This window comes from Macaca fascicularis, chromosome 19 (genome assembly GCF_037993035.2).
Source record: "Macaca fascicularis isolate 582-1 chromosome 19, T2T-MFA8v1.1".
Lineage (NCBI taxonomy): Eukaryota > Metazoa > Chordata > Mammalia > Primates > Cercopithecidae > Macaca > Macaca fascicularis.
Genome location: NC_088393.1, coordinates 889,202 through 906,851, shown reverse-complemented (window position 1 = coordinate 906,851; position 17,650 = coordinate 889,202). Strand labels below are relative to the sequence as shown.

Here is a 17,650-nt window from a genome sequence, read left to right as displayed (position 1 = left end):
CTCTAAACGCTCTGAAGACAGGCGTTAGGGCTGTCTCCATCAAATCCCCCCCACCCCCCGGCCTAGCACAGGATCAGAACGTGCACGTGTTCCAGAAATGTTCAATCTGCGAAACAACGACGGGCTGCAGAGCCAAATGGCCCTGGGGTCAAGCCCACCTCCCTGCCTCCCGCCTTGGGCTCTCCGGCGGGTGCATGTTCCCAAGCTCCCCAATTGGTTCCTCCGCGCGCTAGTTTGCTCATCACGGGTGCAAAAGTGCAGAAAGTTCCAGAACCACGCCGGCCGGACACCAATTCTGGCTCTATCACTGACACTCTGGGTGACCAGTCGCCCTGGGCCTCAGTTTCCTAGTCTGCAACGCGGGGTATTAACAGTGAGCACCCAAGGGATTGGAGAGGTCACACGGGCCCACGTGGTCCCCACGCAGGTGTGATTATCAGGAATTCGTATTTTTATGGAATGCATCCTCCTCCGCCAAGGCCAAGGCCAGGGTCCAGCAGAGACGGCCGGGAAGACACCGCAAGCTCGCCACAAGCCGCCGGCTACGCTCGGCTGCGCGCCCGCGCCCGCGCACCTACTACGCGCCCGGCCCGCTCTCCGCCCCCTCCAGGCTCCGCCCCGACCCCGCCCTCCAGGCTCCACAGCCAATGAGTGCGCGGCCCCGCATCCGGGGATCCCGGCGCGGCCGCCGCCTCCCGCGCACACACGGCCATGGCGGAGGTGAGTGAGCGGGCCGGGGGAGCCGGCCCCCCGCCCCCGCGCGTCCGCGCCCCCCGCAGCCGTGGCTCTGCCTCGCAGTGGGCCCCGGGGACAGCGAGCCCCGCTCTGGAGCTCTGAGGCCGGCCGGGGTGCCTGGCCCTTCCGGGGCCGGAGGGGCGCGGGGCTCCGTCGGCGGCCGCCCCCGGCCCGGCCCCCCCCCACTCCCCCGGCTGCCACATCGCGGGCTGCAGTGCGCATGCGCGGCGGCGCGGGGCGGGCGGGGGCCGGAGTGGGGGAGGGGAGGGACGCGGGGCGGGGCCGGGGTCTGGGGTCCGGTGGGCGCGCGGCCCCGCTCCAGGGTCCGACTCCCGTTCCCGGCCCCGGCCCCGCGGCGCGCAGGCCTCCCCTCCCGCGCGTTTGCCAACTTTGCCCAAGTGCTGGGGCCGCCAGGCGCCCCGCGCTCCCCGTCGGGATCCCGGTGGACCCACCGCGCCTCCGTCGCCCGCGAGCCCCCCGGCGGGGCTGGGTCAGACCCAGGGCGGGATTTGAACCCCCGACGCGGACCCGCCTGGCACAAACTGGGCGCAGGGTGGGTGGGTCCGCCGGGGCCTAGAGAGCGTCGGGGCTGATCTCAGCAGAGTTGGACCAGCCTCTCCCGGGCACGAAGTTACTTCTGGAGCCTCCTCCCTCGTCCTGGAAACAAGCCGGGGGCCAGCTGTATTTTGGAATCCAGAATTTTTGCGATTTGAGGATCTGTGGGATTTTGGACTGTGATGTTTGCTCACACACACCTAGGACTGTCTAGGATAAGACAACAGATAGCTTCGTGTCAGGTCAAACCGGGAAGGAAGAAACTTCCGCTTTTGGAGCTTTTTTGGATGTCGGAGTGGTGGGTGAGCCTGTGTGGACTTAACTTTCACCCTAGAGGGTCCCGGTGAAGACGGAAAGAGAGAATGTAGGCGAAGGCGCGGCGGCTGCGAGGTGTCAGTCGGTGGGACTCAGTGCATGACTTGTGTGTGCAGAAGTTAAGACAGGCAGGCAGACTCAAGAGCGGATCCTGTCTGGGCCGCAGGGGCCCGTAGGAAAAGGTGCCCACCCAGCCGGGCACAGCCGCCTCATGGGAAGCCGGGGTTGGAACTGCGGCCTGGCCCTGGTGCCACGTTGCGTGTTTATGTCTTGGCACCATACGAGTGGGTGTTGTGGAAGGCAGGCCTGGCCATTCTCTCCCCCTGGTGACGACCTCAGGGGCAGTAACAGGCCCTGTGTTTGTGCCAGAGACAGTGTAGGTGTCTCGATGCTAGGCCAGATCTCACCAGGCAGATCTCCTTCATCAAGAGTGAGTTCTTGGCCGGGCGCGGTGGCTCAAGCCTGTAATCCCAGCACTTTGGGAGGCCGAGACGGGCGGATCACGAGGTCAGGAGATCGAGACCATCCTGGCTAACACGGTGAAACCCCGTCTCTACTAAAAATACAAAAACTTAGCCGGGCGAGGTGGCAGGCGCCTGTAGTCCCAGCTACTCGGGAGGCTGAGGCAGGAGAATGGCGTGAACCCGGGAGGCGGAGCTTGCAGTGAGCTGAGATCTGGCCACTGCACTCCAGCCTGGGTGACAGAGCGAGACTCCGTCTCAAAAAAAAAAAAAAAAAAAAAGAGTGAGTTCTTTTGGAGGAGACGTTTAGAGAGACAGTCCCCATGCGGATGGTGGCTGGCCTCCAGGCTCGGAGGCAGAAGCCGCGTCTCCCAGTGGCCCTGCAGCGACGTGGTCGTCCAATGAGTTGTGCTCCTGGCATCTTTGCTGGGAGTGGGGTGGCATTTGGGCAACACACATGGCCTCGCAGGTAGCTCCATGTCTGGGATGGCACAAGTCAGACTCCCAAGCCAGCCTCCCCCAGACCTGCCGTGTGGCTGTTCCGCCCTGCGCTGAGCTCCTTGTGGTCTGGCTGCTCCTGGTAACCCTGTTTTACAGTTTGGGGTGGTGCCCTGTCGAGTGAATTTGATTTTTCTTTTTTTTTTTTTTTTTTTTTTTTTTGAGACGGAGTCTTGCTCTGCCGCCCAGGCTGGGGTGCAGTGGCCGGATCTCAGCTCACTGCAAGCTCCGCCTCCCAGGTTTACGCCATTCTCCTGCCTCAGCCTCCCGAGTAGCTGGGACTACAGGCGCCCGCCACCTCACCCGGCTACTTTTTTGTATTTTTTAGTAGAGACGGGGTTTCACCGTGTTAGCCAGGATGGTCTCGATCTCCTGACCTCGTGATCCGCCCGTCTCGGCCTCCCAAAGTGCTGGGATTACAGGCTTGAGCCACCGCGCCCGGCCGAATTTGATTTTTCTAAGGCGGTCCTGCTCTGTCCTCAGCCTGAGGATCTCGCAGTGAATGGAGCCGACAGGGCCTGTGCTACAGGGATGCAGAGTCTGGTCAGAGAGAGAGGTGGATGGGTTCGGACCAACTAGTGTGAGGACGCTGAGCGTGAGGAGCCGTGGCAGCCTCTCTGACCACCGGACTTGTTCTGTGTGGTCTTGGGCAGGCTGCCCAGTGACGCAGAACTTCCTTTCCTCATCTCTGAAATGGGAAGTTAATGGTCGATCTTCAGAGCTAGGAGGTCTGATGAGGTCCTGCCGCAATGGCTTGTACATACAAGTTGAACCTTGTGAAGTTGACAATATTCCGCTGTTTTTAACCCATAAAAATGGCAATTTGCAACTTAATAGCACATAATCAGTACTAGTTACTTTATTATGTATCAGTATCCCAGAATAATCATAAGCACCAGAGTGGCAGACGGGAATGCTTCATACTCTACTAGATTAATCTTTAAAAAACCTAAGAGCACTGGCCGGGCGCGGTGGCTCAAGCCTGTAATCCCAGCACTTTGGGAGGCCGAGACGGGTGGATCACGAGGTCAGAAGATCGAGACCATCCTGGCTAACACGGTGAAACCCCGTCTCTACTAAAAAATACAAAAAACTCGCCGGGCGAGGTGGCGGGCGCCTGTAGTTCCAGCTACTCGGGAGGCTGAGGCAGGAGAATGGCGTGAACCCGGGAGGCGGAGCTTGCAGTGAGCTGAGATCCGGCCACTGCACTCCAGCCTGGGCGACAGAGTGAGACTCCGTCTCAAAAAAAAAAACAAAAAACCTAAGAGCACGGTCTTTTGCTCTTGCCTAAAACCATCCACGGCTTTTCATGCTCCCTGGGATAAAATGGTCCTCCTTGCTGAGTCCCGCAGCCCTGTGGGGTGGTCCCCACTGATCCCCCGAGTCTAGGGCCCTGGGCTCCTGTTTGCTGGTGCACTCTACCCCTTTGGGTGCTGCCAACGAATGGTTCAACCGCTACTCAGGCCCCCCAGGCCTTCCCTGACCCACAGTTGCAGAGCTCCTGCGCCCTGTTTTCTCTTCTCGGTGCCATACATGTCCACTCATTTGTTATCTGTGTCCAAAACTAGCAACACCATGTGGGTGGAGGCAGGTGGAACTTGTTTCTCGGGTTAACCACCTCGCCACTGCCTTGCTGAGCCCAGAGTGGGCGCCCATGGTGCGTTGGTCAGACGGAGGAGTGGGATGCTGGGCGGTCCAGCAAAGGCCTGGCACTTGAGTTGGTGTGGATGGGGAGGAGGGTCAAGCATGGTCTTAGGAGGAGGAGGTTCCAGTCACACTGGGGAGAGCTTGTGGCATGGGAGGGGTAGGTGCAGCCATCTTGGCGAGTGGAACATGCCGCCCTGTCATGTGGGGTTAAGCTTACAAGGGTGGCCCCTTGTGTTTTCTGGTGCAGTCTCCACCTTTGGGGGCTGCCCTGGGAGAAGGGCTGGTCTGTGCTCTGCACTCAGGCCTCTGGTGCAGCCTTTATGCTGAGTAGCTGCCTGCTGCTTCTGCTCCCTGAAGACCCTGGTGGATGCCTGGGTCTGTGGCCTGTTGTCCTCTGGACCTTGTTTCTAGAATGCTGTTTGCGCTTCCTTCGCTTTTTTTGTTGCCTGGAATATCCTTGGCCTGCTCCCTATCTTTTTCCTGCTTCCACTTTGACAAAACAGAGGACTTTGTCTTTCCTGGGAGTGAACTCAGAGGGAAGCATGCGGAGTGTTCTCAGTGAGTGAAATAGGGTCTCTGGGAACCCGCTTTGAGAGTAGACTTGCACCTGGACACCAGGCAGGGGCAGCAGGAGGAAGAAGATCCATGAAGTCCGTATTCCGTGTTAAGTTCCAGGAGCTCGGAGTCACCCGGAAATGAACTTGGGGATCCCAGGCTGCTCAGAGCCTCCCTGTTGGTGGCCCTTTGTCATTCCCAGCCGCTTCCCTCTTTGCCCTCCTCTGCCTTAGCTCTCCTGTTAAATGGCAAGTCAGATAAGGGCCAGATCCTCCTCAGACCCTGCAGACCGCCTCTCCGGGGGCTCGGTGTGGATCTCGAGCCTGCGGGGTTGTTGTCAACTCGCCGTCCGGACTGGGGCCTCGTTTGATGTGGTCGCTTGCCTGCCCCTTGTTAGGCTCCTGGTTGCAGGAGTAGAAAGCCAGCCCCTGACTGAGGCAGGAACTGTTGCCCAGAGAGCCTGCCTCGACCCCTACCCAGAGGGTGCTAGAGAGGACCGAGGGTGATTGCAGAGGTCACTTAGGATGCTGTCACTATGGCGTCACACCGCGTGTGGCTGTGCGGAGTGGTTGTGACTGGTGGCCACCTGCTGTGTCCTGAGAGAGGTGAGGCCATCTCGGTGGGACCCGGACCAACCCCAGGCAGGAGGCGTGAGTTGCCCCTGCAGCTGCCATGTGCTCTGTGCCACTTGCTTCAAGTCCCCGTGGCCCCTTCCCACTGGGGGCCCTGCTGGCTCTTCCTTCCCTCTGCCTTCTGTGTGCCCTCTGCCACCACAGAGCTCAGCTTTCTGAAGTTGGATGGGTGGTGTCACTCTCCACTTCTCCTCGGTCCTTGCCGGCCTTGTTGCCGGAGTCACTCCAGGCCCAGTGACTGCCCCAGCTCCCTTCCGTGGCTTTGCTGGACAGTTGACCCTTGAACCTCACGGGCTTGAACTGCACGGGTCACTGATACGTGGATTTCCTTCCACCTGTGCCACCCGAGACAGCAGGACCAACCCCTCGTCTTCCTCCTCAGCCTGCTCAGTGTGAAGAGGAGGAGAACGAGGACGTTCGGGATGGTCCACTCCCACTTGGTGAATAGGGAGTATACTTTCTCTTCCTGACAATTTTGTTCGTAACTTTTTCTGTAGTTTCCTTTTTTTGTGAGAATACAGTACATAATACAACATACGAAATACATATTTATCAACTGTTGATGTTATCAGTAATGCTCCCGACCAACAGGAGGCTATTAATAAAGTTTTGGGGGGTCAGAAGTTATGCGGGGGTTTTCACTCGTGTGAAGGGTTGGCACCCGTAACCCCCGCATTGTTCAAGGGTCAATTGTGCTCCCCTTTGTGCTCCCCTTTGTGCTCCCCAGTGTGACAGGCGGGAAAGGGTTTGCAGGCCGCCGGCCTGAGCTCCACTTTGTAACTGCACCACACAACTTGCTGTGTGAGCTTGGGTAACTGACTCTATCTCTTTGAGCTTGGTTCCTTGTTTTTCTTATGAAGGGAATGATTATACCACCTCTGAGGACCTGTGAAGAAACGTTGCAATTCTTACTACACAAGTTTTTAAACTTCATTAAATATTTTAATCTACTCTTTTTGGCAACAGCTTTACTGAGGTATAATTCGTTTACCATACAGTTCACCATTTTAATGTGTCCAGTTCCGTGGTTGTTCGTGTATTCGCCAAGTGGTGCAGCCACCATCACAGTCAATTTTAGAACATTTTCATCACCCCAAAAGGAACCCCACACCCCTTAGTGGTCACTCCCCAAACCCCACATCGACCCCCAGCCCCTTTCCACCAGGAATCCATTTTCTGTCTCCACGGATTTGCCTGCTCTAGACATGTGGGATAAAATGAGTCATACGATGCGTGGCCTTTCGTGTCTGGCTGTTTTCAGGAGCAGGAGTCTTTTGAGATACGTCCACGTGGTAGTCGGTCTGTGCGTCCTTCCTCTGCCCGATTGCTAGACCTTTGTTTTGTTTTTGTCAGCTGATGGATATTAGGACCCTGACCTGGGCCACATGGTTAAATACTATTTAGCTTTTGGAGGAATTGCTGGACTGTTTTGCAGAGTGGCTGCATTATTTTCAGGGCACAGGAGAGTTCCAGTTTGTCCACATTCTTGCCAACACTTGTTATTATCTGTCTTTTTGAGCACAGTTATTCTCTGATTAGGAAGTGGTATCACAGTGTGGATTTTGCTTGCTTTTCCCTGATTTACATTGAGCATCTTTTCCTGTGCTTATTGGCCATTTGTGTGTTCTCTTTGGAGAAATATCTGTTCAGATCCTTTGCCCATTTTTCAATGGGATTATCTTTTCCTTATTGAGTTGTAAAAGTTTTTTATATATTCTGAGAACAAGTTCCTTATCAGATAGATGATTTTTCAGGTATTTTCTCCTATTCTCTGAGTTGTCCTTTCACTATCTTGATAGCGTCCTTTGAAGCGCAAAAGTTTTTAATTTTGGTGAAGTTGTTTATCCGTTTTTGTTGTTAGTTTGTTTTTGGCCACTTGAGATTTTGGTGTCTTATCTAAGAAACCATTGCCAAATCCAGGGTCACAATTTTTTTCCCCCACATTTGTAGATTCAGTCAAAAGCTTGCAAATATTTATCCATATATTTTCTCCTAAAAGTTGTATGGTTTTAGCTCTTATATTTAAGGCCTTCGATCCATTTTGAGGTAATTTTTGCATATGGTGTGAGATGGGGTCCAACTTCTTTCTTTTGCACGTGGATATTCCACTGTCCCAGTACCGTTTGTTAAAGACTGTTCATTCCCCATGGAAGTGTTTTGATACCTTTGTTGAAATGCAGTTGACTGTGAATGTGTGCGTGTATTTCTGGATTCTCAGTTCTAGTTCTTTGATATTTGTGCTGTCCTTATGGCAGTACCACACTGTTTTTGCCGTGGCTTTGTGGTGAATTTTGAAATCGGGAAGTATTGTTTCAAGATTGTTTGGGCTGTTTTGGGTACCTTGAGCTTCCATTTGCTTTTTGGAATCGGCTCGTGGGTTTCTACAAAGAAGCCAACTAGGGTTCTGATAGAGATGGTGTTGAATGTGTCAATCAGTGGGGGGCGTTGCTGTCTTAATGTTGTCTTCCCAGCCATGAACATGGGATGCCTTTTCATTCCCTTAGATCCTCCTTCTAACACTGCTTTGTTCACTCAGAGTATTCTACACATTTCACACTTCTCTTGATGCTATTGTAAATGGCATTGTTCTTTTTATATTTGTTGCTTTTATATAGAAATAAAATGGATTTATATGTTTTAATTTTATGTACTGCATCCTTGCTGAACTCACTTTAGTTTGAACAGTTTTTCAGATCATGTCACCAGCACCATCACAGAGATTGTGTTACTTCTTCCTTACCAATCCTTTTTTTTTTTTTTTTTTTTTTGAGACGGAGTCTTGCTGTATCGCCAGGCTGGAGTGCAGTGGCACGATTTCGGCTCACTGCAACCTCTGCCTGCTGGGTTCAAGTGATCCTCCTGCCTCAGCCTCCCGAGTAACTGTGATGACAGGCACTCGCCACTGCACCCAGCTAATTTTTATATTTTTAGTAGAGACAGGGTTTCACCTTGTTGGCCGGGATGGTCTCCATCTGTTGACCTCATGATCTGCCCGCCTCGGCGTCCCAAAGTGCTGGGATTACAGGCGTGAGCCACCGCGCCCAGCCTTTTTTTTTTCTTTTTTTGAGATGGAGTCTTGCTCTGTTGCCCAGGCTGGAGTACAGTGGCATCATCTTGGCTCACTGCAACCTCTGCCTCCCTGGTTCAAGCAATTCTCCTGCCTCAGCCTCCTGAGTAGCTGGGATTAGAGGCACATGCCACAATGTCTGGCTGATTTTTTTGTGTTTTTAGTAGAGACACGGTTTCACCATGTTGGCCAGGCTGTTCTTGAACTCCTGACCTCAAGTGATCTGCCCGCCTGGGCCTCCCAAAGTGCTGGGATTACAGGCGTGAGCCAGCGTGCCCGGCTTCCTTACCAGTCTTGATTCTTTTTATTTGATGTTCTTACACTGACTGCCCCCTCCGGCACTCCGTTTAGCATGAGAGGTGAGAGTACATGTTACGCTCATGGTGTGAAGGAGAAAGCAGCCTGCGACCGTTGAGGGCGATGATAAGTGGATAAGTGTGGGTTTGTCCGAGACGCTCTTTGTCAGGTTGAGAAGCTCCCTTCTGTTCTGAGTTTGTTGGGTATTTTTCGTTATGAAGTGTATTGGGTTTTGTTGGATTGGGTATGTTCAGATGATCCTGTGTTTTGGTTTTTATTTTATTGACGTGATGTATTAATTAACTGACTTTTGGATGTTAAATCGACCTCGCCTCCCTGCGATGCATCTTGCTTGGTCATGGCTTACAATCTTCTTTAGATGCTGTAGGGTTCAGTTTGCTAGTATGTTGTTGGGGTTTTTGTGTTTATGTACATGAGAGATATGGTGACTTCTTGTGGTGGCTCACACCTGTCATCTCAGCGCTTTGGGAGGCCGAAGCGGGTGGATCACGAGGTCAGGAGTTTGAGACCAGCCTGGGCAACGTGGTGAAACCCCGTCTCTAGTAAAAATACAGACACTAGCTGGGCGTGGTGGCGGGCACCTGTAGTCTCAGCTACTCGGGAGGCTGAGACAAGAGAATCACTTGAACCCGGGAGGCGGAGGTTGGCGCCACTGCATTCCAGCCTGGGTGACAGCAAGGCTCTGTCTCAAAGAAAAAAAAAAGAAAGATATTGAACATTGTGATAATGGTAACTTACATTGGTTTTGTTTGCCTTTTTATAAAAAAAATTGAGGTGATTGACAAACTATAAAATATACCCATTTTAAAGTTTATAATTCATTGATTTTTAGTGTATTCATGGCCCCGCAACCATCCCCTCTATCTAATTCTGAAACATTCCGTCATCCTCAGAAGAAGCCCCGTCCCCGTTAGCAGTCACGCTCCCACTGGCTCTCTCCCTGGCTCCTTTCTGTCTGTGGATTGGCCTGTTCTGGATGTTTTGTATCAGTGGACCCTCCGCTGTGGCCGTTGGTGTCTGGCTTCCCTCCCAGCGCATGCTGTTCTTGAGCTGCGTCCAGGTTGCCACATGGGTCAGGACCGTGGCCTGTGTTAGGGCAGTTTTCAGTGTCATATGATGCATGTCCTGCCCTGGGCGAGAACGCCTCCACCCCGTGCGTGGTCCTTGGTGGGAGGCGGGACGAGCGGCGGCCACACACGTGTGCTGCCCTTAGTGCCCCCCAGCCCTCAGAGGTGGAGACAAAGCCGCTTCCCTGGGTCACCGGGGACTGGGCTCTGACCAGCGCTTGCTCTTGGCTGCCACACTGTGATGTCCAGCAGCAGGTTTTCGGCTGGCCGAGCTAACCCTGCCTCTCTTCCTTCGCAGGCCTCCTCGCTGGGGAGGCAGAGTCCTCGCGTGGTCTCCTGCCTCGAGCACAGCCTGTGCCCCGGGGAGCCTGGCTTGCAGACAACAGCAGGTACCTTCCTTCCTCCTCCCCCTGCTCAAGTCCGCCGAGGCCTTTGTGGCTGTGAGAGACAGAATACCTGCTGGGTCTGGCTGAGCTGTGGACCAGCACACTGGCTTCCAGAGTCCAGAGTGTCCCAGCTCCCACCCGTTCAGATGGAGCTGTGGGGCGGAGTGGTCAGGACTCCGTCGTCCTGTTGTTTAGCAGGGGCCGGGAGCCCCGGCCGCACCCCCAGCGGAGGCCCCAGGCGCAGCTGCACCGAGCTGAGGCTGCTTTACCTCGCCAGGGGGTCGGGAAGGGGCGGCTTGCTGAGGGAGCCGGGGCTGAGAAGGTGGGGGGTGGCGCGACAGGCAGCACCCCGGGTTCCCTGCACCTTCCCGCGCTGCTGCTTGCCCAGTGGGCATCAAGGTCCCATGCCCGCCTCCTGGCCACCTGTGTTGGGCCCACGGGGAGGAGGTGACGCTGTAGGGCAAGGGTCTCTGTGACTGTTCTTTCTTCCCCTGGCTGGGCTCCTTCTGCGGGCCAGATGTAGGGCTGCATCTCTTTCCGGTATCAAACTGGTCCCCACCCCAGTCCTCGAAGAAGGCAGCGCCGTCCCCGTTTTCCCTCACATGGCTCCTGCAAGGATGCGGTGGTCACTGAGGGTCCGGGCCCCCCCCGGGCAGTTCCAGGTCATTCCCCCACTCCAGCGAGGTGCCTGCCGCCCAGGGTCCTCTGTGCCCCGCAGCTGCATGTTCTGTGCATGGGCTGTGTGTGGTGCACACCTGTGTGCCCAGCCATGCAGGCTGTGCGGCTGCCCTAGAGGCCTCCTGCCCTGGGCTCCCAGGCCCTCAGGCTTGCAGCCTTGGGCTACACTGCTCCCTGTCTGGATTGATTGAGCCCCAGCTGTTTCCTTTGTTTACTTAAAAATTTGCCTAATTGGAGACTAAACATGCTGAGGAATGGTGACACACCCCTGTTCTTTTGGGGAAACCCTGGATCTGATGACAGCGGCCGTCTGTCGGGCCGTGTACCTCGCATGTCTGCCGTATGTGGCCCTGCAGACGGAGCATCAGGGACTGGCGTTGTCGAGGCCCCATTGGTGCCGTCCCTGCATGCTCCTTGATGCTGTACTGAGCTGTGCAGGTGAGAGTTCAGCGTCCCCCCGTGTGAGGAGTCGTGGAGCCCGGTGTGAACCCAGCTCCACTGAGTCCTGCTGCTCCTTCCGCCCTAATGAGACAGATGTCGGTCTCTTTCCAGTCCACTCGCTCCCCAAACCCTCGCAGGCTTCTCTGTTCAGGAAGACAAGCAGTCTCTCAGAAAGAGACACCCCCGCCCCCCAAAAAATCCTGGACTGTGTGTGCAGCTCAGCAGCCCTGCTCCTGTGTGCGTCCGCCGTGGGGTGTCCTGTCGGGTCCCCTCGTGGGAGGCTGATCCTGGCAGCGTGCAGAGGGCCTCATCCCTCGGGCTCCTCCTACCCCAGGCGTCCGTAGTCTCGGCAGGATGGTTGGGACGGGTGAGGCAGGTGCTCACGTGGGCTGCTGTCTTCTCCCCAGTGGTGTCCATGGGCTCTGGAGACCATCAGTTCAACCTCGCAGAGATCCTGTCACAGAACTACAGCGTTCAGGGAGAGTGCGAGGAGGCCTCGAGGTGCCCGGAGAAGCCCAAGGAGGAGCTGGAGAAGGACTTCATCTCCCAGGTACTTGGCCGAGGTGATCCCGCCCCTGTGTTGGGTGGAGCCCTCGGGGGTAAGCCTCACAGTTTCTGTGCGGCTCAGATTCCACATTGGTAAGTGCCAAATTGTACATGTTTTTGCAGAGTGCCAGATGCTGTCCTAGGAGCTGAAATTCAGTGGAGACCAGGTCTTTCATGGGGCTGTCTGAGCAGTACACTGGTCAGGGATTAAGCCAACTGCTCTCAAATCTTCTGGTCTCAGAACCCACTTTGTACTCTTAAAAATTATTGAGAGTTTCAGGCCGGGCGCGGTGGCTCACGCCTGTAATCCCAGCACTTTGGGAGGCCGAGGCAGACGGATCACGAGGGCGGGAGATCAAGACCATCGGTGAAACCCCGACTGTACTAAAAATACAAAGAATTAGCCAGGCGTGGTTGGGGGGCATCTGTAGCCCCAGCTACTCGGGAGGCTGAGGCAGGAGAATGGCGTGAACCCTGGAGGTGGAGCTTGCAGTGAGCCAAGATCACACCACTGCACTCCATCCAGCCTGGGAGACAGAGTGAGACTCCGTCTCAAAAAACAAAACAAAACAAAAAAAAAAAAAACTAGGCTGAACGCAGTGGCTCACGCCTGTAATTCCAGCACTTTGGGAGGCCGAGGTGGGCAGATCACGAGGTCAGGAGATCGAGACCATCCTGGCTAACATGGTGAAACCCCGTCTCTACTAAAAATACGAAAACAAAATTAGCCGGGTGTGGTGGTGGGTACCTGTATTCCCAGCTACTCGGGAGGCTGAGGCGGGAGAATGACGTGAACCCCAGGAGGCAGAGCTTGCAGTGAGCTGAGATCGTGCGCCACTGCACTCCAGCCTGGGCCACACAGCAAGGCTCCGTCTCAAAAAAAAAAAAAAAGAATACAAAATTAGCCAGGCGTGGTGGTGCACGTCTGTAGTCCTGGATACTCGGGAGGCTGAGGCAGGAGAATCACTTGAACCTGGGAGGTGGAGGTTGCATTGAGCTGAGATCACGCCATTGCACTCCAGCCTGGGCGACAGAGTGAGATCCTGTCTCAAAAAAAAAAAAAAAAAAATGGAGAGCTTCGAGGGGCTTTGTTAATGTGCTTTATCTATTGCTTTTTTATTATATGAAAAGTTAAAACTGACATAAATTGGCTGGACGTGGTGGCTCACGCCTGTAATCCCAACACTTTGGGAGGCCGAGGTGGGCAAATCACCAGGTCAGGCGTTTGAGCCTAGCCTGGCCAACATAGTGAAACCCTGTCTCTACTAAAAATACAAAAATTTTCAGGCGTGGTATCTCACACCTGTAATCCCAGCACTTTGGGTGGATCTCTTGAGCCTAGGAGTTTGAGGCCAGCCTGGGCAACATAGCAAGATCTTGTCCCCCAAAAAATAAATAAATAACAGGCCAGGTGCAGTGGCTCACGCCTGTAATTCCAGCACTTTGGGAGGCCGAGGCGGGTAGATCACCTGAGGTCAGGAGTACAAGACTAGCCTGACCAATGTGGTGAAACCCCGTCTCTACTAAAAATACAAAAATTAGGTGGCCGTGGTGGCCTGTAATCCCAGCCAGTCAAGGGGCTGAGGCAGGAGAATCACTTGAACCTGGGAGGCAGAGGTGGCAGTGAGCCGAGATCGGGCCATTGCACTTCCAGCCTGGGGGAAGTGCAAGAGCAAGACTCTGTCTCAAAAAAAAAAAATTGACATGTAAAAATACTTATTCAGTAACTCATTTTAAAATGACATGAATAAATCAGTTACATGTTAATATAAATATTTTTATGAAAATGAAAAAATTCTGTACCAAAAGAAAAAAATTAGAAGAATTAATTTTTAGTTTTCCAAATATCTTTGAACGGAGAAGCCAATGTGAAAATCCAACTTCTGTCCTTTTTCTATGAGTTGGAGTCTCGCTCTGTTTCGCAGGCTGGAGTGTAGTTGGTGCGATCTCGGCTCACTGCATCCTCCGCCTCCTGGGCTCAAGCGATTCTCCTGCCTCAGCCTCCCGAGTGGCTGGGACCACAGGTGTATGCCACCACGCTCGGCAAATTTTTGTATTTTTAGTAGAGACGGGGTTTCACCATGTTGGCCAGGCTGGTCCCAAACTCATGACCTCGTGATCCACCCAGCTCGGCCTCCCAAAGTGCTGAATCACAGATGTGAACCACCGCGCCTGGCCAAGCTTCTGTCTTTAAAAAACTTACTTTTTTTGAGACAGGATCTCACTCTGTTGCCTAGGTTGGAGTGCAGTGGTGCAATCATAGTTTACGGCAGCCTCGAACTCCTGGGCTCAAGGGATCCTCCTGCCTCAGCCTCCTGAGTAGCTGGGACTATAGTCGCACGCCACCGTGCCTCACCAACTTTTTTATTTTATTTTTTGTAGAGTTCTTGCTATGTTGCTAGGGCTGGTCTTGAACTCTTGGTCTCAAGCAGTTTTTCTGCCTATAGGTGTGAGCCACTGTACCTGACCCAGTTTCTGTCTTTTTCTTTTATTTGAGACAGAGTCTTGCTCTGTTGCCCAGACTGGAGTGCAGTGGCGCCATCTCGGCTCACTGCAACCTCTACCTCCTGGGTTCAAGTGATTCTCCTGCCTTAGCCTCCTGAGTAGCTGGGACTACAGGCGCCCACCACCATGCCTGGCTAACTTGTAGTTTTAGTAGAGATGAGGTTTTACCATGTTGGCCAGGCTGGTCTCGAACTGCTGACCTCAGAGTGATCCTGCCACCTCAGCCTCCCAAAATGCTTGGAATACAGGCAGGAGCCATGTCCGGCCAGTTTCTGTCTTTTAAGGGAGACGTTAATCTCTTGTGATAGGCTCTTATGGTTGAAGTACAAACATAGCCTCAGATCTGTTGTTGAAAAAAGTAAGTATTTAACAGCTTTTCAGATAATTGTGGGTATCTTCCTTGATGCTAACAGCCAAACTCATCAAGTGGGAGTTTTGTAGAGAGTAGTTGTGGAATCTGAGACCGTATCAGTGAACCTCATTGTTCAAGAGGCAGAAAAGTCCATGACCAGGGTCCAACTGAGTGGGTTCTGGTGCTGGCTCTCTCACTGGCTCGCTGTGTCCTCGCAGGGTGGACAGAGAACAAGAGGGAGCCCTCTGGTGTTTTTGTTAAAAGGACACTAATCCTGTTGGATCAGGGCCCCACCCTCATGGCCTTGTCAAACCTTAATTACCTCTGTAAAGGCCCTATCTCCAAATATAGTCATGTTGGGGGTTGAGGTTGACTGTAACAGTTAATACCACCACCAGCCTTATCACAAGTTTTTTAGATATTGGAAAGTTGGCAAGTTCATGTTGTCAAACCTAAGTTTTTCAAAATCTTGGGTTTTACCTGTGGCAGTTACGGTCAGCTGTTTCCTTTGAAGTAACAGCCCCCTGGCTTGCATACAAGGCAGCGCCTGCCAGGTGCCTGTCTAAGCGACTGTAGTTGGCCAGCATTCTTTGAGGTGAAACGACCAGGAACAGCCTCTTCGCCTCACCACTCATTCCATGCATGTGGTTCCTTGAAGGAACCACCTCGCTTTGGTATGCAGCAGGTGCATGCTGCATGCTTCCCACGCCCTCACAGCACATGGAAACATCTGCGCAGGATGAGACTTAACAAAATGCTCATTTTGTCCAGCACCTTCTTTTATTGTTTTTTGAGATGGAGTCTTGCTCTCGTCACCAGGGGTGGAGTGCAGTGGCGCGATCTCGGCTCACTGCAAGCTCCGCCTCCCGGGTTCCCGCCATTCTCCTGCCTCAGCCTCCCGAGTAGCTGGGACTACAGGCGCCGCCACCACGCCCGGCTAATTTTTTTGTATTTTTAGTAGAGACGGGGTTTCATTGTGTTAGCCAGGATGGTCTCGATCTCCTGACCTCGTGATCCGCCCGTCTCGGCCTCCCAAAGTGCTGGGATTACAGGTGTGAGCCACCGCGCCCAGCTAGTCTGGGAGATTTCTATGTGAACTTGAAGCCCCCAGGATGAGTCTGGGCAGGAGCTGGGGTGGAGGGGAGGCCAGTGCTGACATCTTGAGAGAATGAGAGGGAGTGTTCAGGAAGTTGGAAGCTGAAAGTGTGACCCGCAGGGGTCAGGGTAGAGTCTGAGCCGGCAGGACTAGCCTCTGTGGAGTAGAGGCTCACACAAGGGAGGACAGAAGGCTTTGAAAGCAACGGTGGAGAGAATGATAGTTCGTATCTCTTCCTTCCCAGGAATTACACACCTTATTGCTACTTCTTGTCATGTTGCATTGGCTTAGAGCATCACAACAGTGTTTCTTCTTTTTTTTTTTTATTTTGAGACAGATTCTCACTTTGCCACCCAGGCTGGAGTGCAGTGGTGTGATCTTGGCTCACTACACCCTCCATCTCCCGAGTACAAGTGATTCTCATGCTTCAGCCTCCCGAGTACCTGAGACTACAGGCGGGCGCCACCAAGCACAGCTAATTTTTGTATTTTTAGTAGAGACGGTTTTGCTGTGTTGCCCAGGCTGGTCTCGAACTCCTGGCCTTAAGTGATCCGCCTGCCTTGGCGTCCCAAAATACTGGGATTACGGGTGTTGAGCCACTGTGTCCGGCTTATTTGTGTAGTTTTCTGAGGGTTCTTTTTTTTTTTTTTTTTTTTTTAAATCAGGAATAGATGTCGGATTTTACCAAATGCCTTTTTCAGATACCTTTTTTCACCTTTGATATATTGATGTGGAATTATAATAGTAAATTGCTAGATGTCACAGCATCCTTGTATTCTTGTAATTCACCCTGTGTCGCACCATCCTTGTATTCCTGTAATTCACCCTGTGCAAGGAGGCATTGTGGTGCCCTCTTCCCTGGCCGGTTACCCCTAGGCTCTGGTGCCTCTCTGAGGGATTGTGAGGGAGCTCTTGGATGAAAGACTGGGCCTGAGGTCTGGCTGGAGAGTGCTGCCATGCGGGGAGTTGCTGTGGGTGTGACAGAGTGGCCCTGGTTGTGGCCAACGAGGCTCAGGCAAGAGGACGGGGACAAGAACCCCCAGAGCAGTCCTTCCTGATGGGGCCCTGTTCCCTTCCCCAACTCAGAGCAACGACATGCCCTTCGATGAGCTGCTTGCACTCTATGGCTACGAGGCATCAGACCCCATTTCAGACCGGGAGAGTGAGGGTGGTGACGTGGCCCCTGACCTCCCGGACATGACCCTGGACAAGGTGAGTGAGCGCCCTTCCTGGAACTGGCCCCCAGCAGAAGGTGGGGGGGCCTGGGGCTGCCTCTCTGCAAGGGGGTGTTCAGTGAGAAGAGGCACAAAGGCCCCCAGAACAAGTAGAATGTAGCTACCTGTGACCACTCCCCCGGGGCTGGAATGGCCACGGGCATGGGGCTGGACCCTAGCCTTAACCCCGGGCCACAAGTCATTCTGGCTTGGGTGGGTGGAGGGGCACATCGGGGCCTCCCCAGGACTAGTCTTTCTGCCATTCCATACCCAGAGGTCACAGGTTGAGAGTTGGGTGTTGGGAGCAGGGGAGGGCTGCATTGCAGAAGGTTAAAACCAAATGCACGGGCAGAGAAAGAGCCACGCGCTCTGGGCACGTGCCCCTGTCTCCAGCTCTGGTGACGGGGTGTGGGCTCCCACGTGTCCCCGTCTCATCCCTGCTCCCCCGATGCTGTGCACCCTCAGTGGCATCTCCACCTCCGTTTCCTTATCTGCAGAGTGGGAACAGCGGCCCCACGTGAGCCTCAGGGCCCTCCCAGTTCTTTATTGTTGTTGTCATTAGTGATGTTGCGAGATTGTTAA

At 53.9% G+C, this 17,650-nt stretch overlaps 1 protein-coding gene across 6 annotated transcripts in view; it reads left to right on the top strand.

Moving 5' to 3' along the window:
* The first annotated feature begins 678 nt into the window (after positions 1-678).
* The window catches only part of MIER2 (MIER family member 2), a 37,537-nt gene continuing 20,565 nt past the window's right edge, over positions 679-17,650 (top strand). For 2 of the 6 annotated variants that reach the window (XM_045378406.3, XM_005587308.5), the window contains exons 1-4: positions 679-720; positions 10,149-10,239; positions 11,763-11,905; positions 16,941-17,066. In XM_045378406.3, the coding sequence (XP_045234341.1) occupies positions 712-720; positions 10,149-10,239; positions 11,763-11,905; positions 16,941-17,066 (369 nt within the window). In that variant the 5' untranslated portion in view covers positions 679-711. Of the gene's footprint in view, positions 721-969; positions 1,655-10,148; positions 10,240-11,762; positions 11,906-16,940; positions 17,067-17,650 lie in introns of those variants that run through there. The other 4 variants (XM_045378405.3, XM_045378404.3, XM_045378407.3 and 1 more) reach the window with 3 other exon arrangements.